At 48.6% G+C, this 2,937-nt stretch overlaps 1 protein-coding gene across 1 annotated transcript; it reads left to right on the top strand.

Annotated features, from left to right (window-relative positions):
• Positions 1–936: 936 nt before the first annotated feature.
• Positions 937–1,725, top strand: LOC309548059 (uncharacterized protein; the record flags this gene model as incomplete). The annotated part of the gene is made up of 1 exon (XM_082248026.1): positions 937–1,725. One exon carries the CDS (start codon positions 937–939, stop codon positions 1,723–1,725), a length of 789 nt encoding a protein of 262 aa, XP_082104152.1.
• Positions 1,726–2,937: the final 1,212 nt, after the last annotated feature.

Genomic DNA, 2,937 nt, shown 5'->3' with positions numbered 1-2,937 from the left:
AGATTGATGATCAATTGTCTTTTCATTTTTATTTTTCACATATTTCATCGATTGAACAGACTCCACATATGTGCCGCTAATGTTTTATATTAATGTAGTGATTAATTGCAGTTTTATATAGTATTGCCTGTCTATATGTCGTTTTAAATCACTAGCAGGTTCCCTTTCTCCTGGGCTGTGTCCAATTATCCTTTATTGTGCACCATATATATTCCCTGGAATAAACACGGCTTCACAGCACCTGAAGAAAGAGCGCGCAGGGCCGTACGTGACCCAGCGCATGCTCAGAAACGCGTCGTGCATACCGTGCATATTCCACACACCATACATTCCCTGGTGACGAGGCCGCGTTCCAGCTTCCACCGCACATCGCAGCCGCTGCCTTAGACGCTGACCGCCGACTGCTGGAGGAGGTAGCCGGCTTCCTTTTCTCCTCTGATCAGCGATCAAGCTTCTGAATTGCTGCACACGAGTGGATGGCACCTCCCAGAGGAACTCCTGATGTCCATGACTTGACACAGCTCGATGACTTTGGTTTCTAGTGAGTTTATATCACCTATGCCTTGTTATTAATAAAGACTGTCTGCACTTAGAGCGCTCTCTCTCTTTTTCTTTTGTTTAGTTCAGAACTCCTCTTGTCTGTGGAGAGCAGCTCGGTGCCTTGGACATTTTCCATCAGGACTCTGTCATTCATCAATTTATGGTATTTTTTTCATCTCCGTTTTTTCATCTGCGTTTTTTCATCTGCGTTTTTTTTTTTTTTGCAGTTTCTATTCCTCATGTTCTCTTCCCTTCCCCTCCCCCACCCGTTCTAACCCATTTACTCTTCATGTGCTGGAGGTTTTGTTAGCGCTCCTACATTGTTGTTGTTTTTTACCAGAAAAAGTAAGGAGATATTTCCCGACCCTGAAAAAGCAGGGAGCGGCTTTTCCTTTCATGACAGAAATACGAGAATGGGGTAAACCAGAGAAGAAAACGAACACCCAGAATCGTTTTTCTAAGTTATACCCTTTTAAGACCGTGGATGCCGAGTTTTGGGAATCTCCGCCGGGGGTAGACGCAGCCCTACAGCGTTTGGCAAGGCAGATGTCTCTTCTTTTAGAAGACTCCGCAACTTTCAGGGACCCAATGGATCGACGGGCGGATGCTGATCTTAAAAAGATCTACTCGGTTGCTTGTATGGCCTGCCACCCGAGCATAGCATTGGCCTCCATCTCCAGAGCCGTTAAGGTATGGGTCACGAACGTGGAGACCGCACTTAACTCAGGAGTAGAGAGAGCCAGGATTGTTACAGCTTTGGAAGAATTAAATCTGACAGCAGCCTTCCTGGCGGAGGCCTTCATAGACCTCGTAAAGCTGTTAGGGAGGCTTATGGTGTACTCGGTGACAGCAAAGAGAGCCCTCTGGCTGCGGCACTGGGCGGCTGACAGTGCATCAAAACAGGCACTTTGCAATATTCCGTTTAACGGTAAGATACTTTTTGGAAAGACCTTAGAGGAAGCAATTAAGCGTGTAACGGGAGGTAAGATGGGACTCTTACCACAGAGAGCAAAGAAGAGACAACCATCCTTCCGTCCAGGACAGACCGATTTCAGAAGAGCGCGTGAGGCAAGAGCATATAGGCCTGGTCGACAATATGCAAGGGGCCAATGGAGAGGAACGCAGAGCTCCTTTTTGAGGGGTGTAAAGTCACGAGCAGCGCAAACGGCCGAGAAGTCTTTTTGACGGTGCATTCGTCCGACCCCTCCAGGTGGGGGCCAGGCTGACAGCCTTTTGGAGGGTATGGACGGACGAAGTCAAGGACCAATGGGTCCAAAGTATGATAAAGACGGGCTACAAGATAGTCTTTTGGCAAAAACCACCGAACATATTTGTCCAGACAAGATGGCCACAGGACCGAAAGAAGCAAGAATTTTTAATAGGATACATAGAAGAATTGTGTCAGAAACAGGCAATCATACCAGTACCGCCACAACAGCAGGGAAGAGGCGTTTATTCCCCAATATTCTTGGTTCCCAAGGCATCGGGAGATTTCAGGCCAGTCCTGGACCTGCGATCGCTAAACCTATTCATCGAACCTCAGGGATTCAGGATGGAGTCCATATATACGATTATATCAGTGATACAGCCAAACGATTGGATGATATCAATCGATCTCGCAGATGCATATCTGCACATTCCAATCAACAAACACCACCAGAGGTATCTGAGGTTCACTTTGGGAGAAGAGCAGCAAGAGACTGCATGACACTTGGGACTAGGAATGTTTACGGCAGTGACCCCCGCAGTACCTTGGGCAAGATTCCATGCAAGAGCTTTTCAGACGTCATTCCTTTGTCAGTGGGATGGCGCATCCTTAGATCAGAGGATCAGGTTGCCAACTCGAATCCGCCAGAACCTAGTATGGTGGAGTTCACCGGACAGCCTGTCGCGAGGCATGCCCCTCAGCCCAGGGGAGTGGATAACAATAACTTCAGATGCCAGTGTCTGGGGCTGGGGGGGCCCACTGCCTCGGCAGGCAGATTCAGGGCAGATGGCAAACAATCGAGACAAGACACTCCAATCTCCTGGAGTTGCAAGCAGCCTTCCTAGCCCTGCGTGCTTTCGAAGACTTGATTCAAGGAGCCCAAGTCCAACTAAGGTTGGACAATCAAACGGCAGTCTCCTACATAGCCCGACAAGGAGGAACCAGAAGCCTCTCTTTACTGCAATTGACAACCAGGATTTTTGTCTGGGCCGAGACACGCCTGGAGGCCCTGACAGCGATCTACATTCCAGGCAGACAGAACATCCTTGCAGATCAGCTGAGTCGGAATTTCCCCACCAGCAGCGAGTGGGCGGTCAACAGATGCTACCTGGAACCAATTTTCTCCGAATGGGGAACACCCTCCGTGGATCTAATGACAACATCAGAGAATTCACAGCTGCCAAAATTTG

Source organism: Pelophylax lessonae, assembly GCF_965119305.1.
Source record: "Pelophylax lessonae genome assembly, chromosome: 2".
NCBI classification, from domain to species: domain Eukaryota; kingdom Metazoa; phylum Chordata; class Amphibia; order Anura; family Ranidae; genus Pelophylax; species Pelophylax lessonae.
Note: the sequence above shows the minus strand (reverse complement) of the source record. Positions and strands in the feature narration are given on the sequence as shown.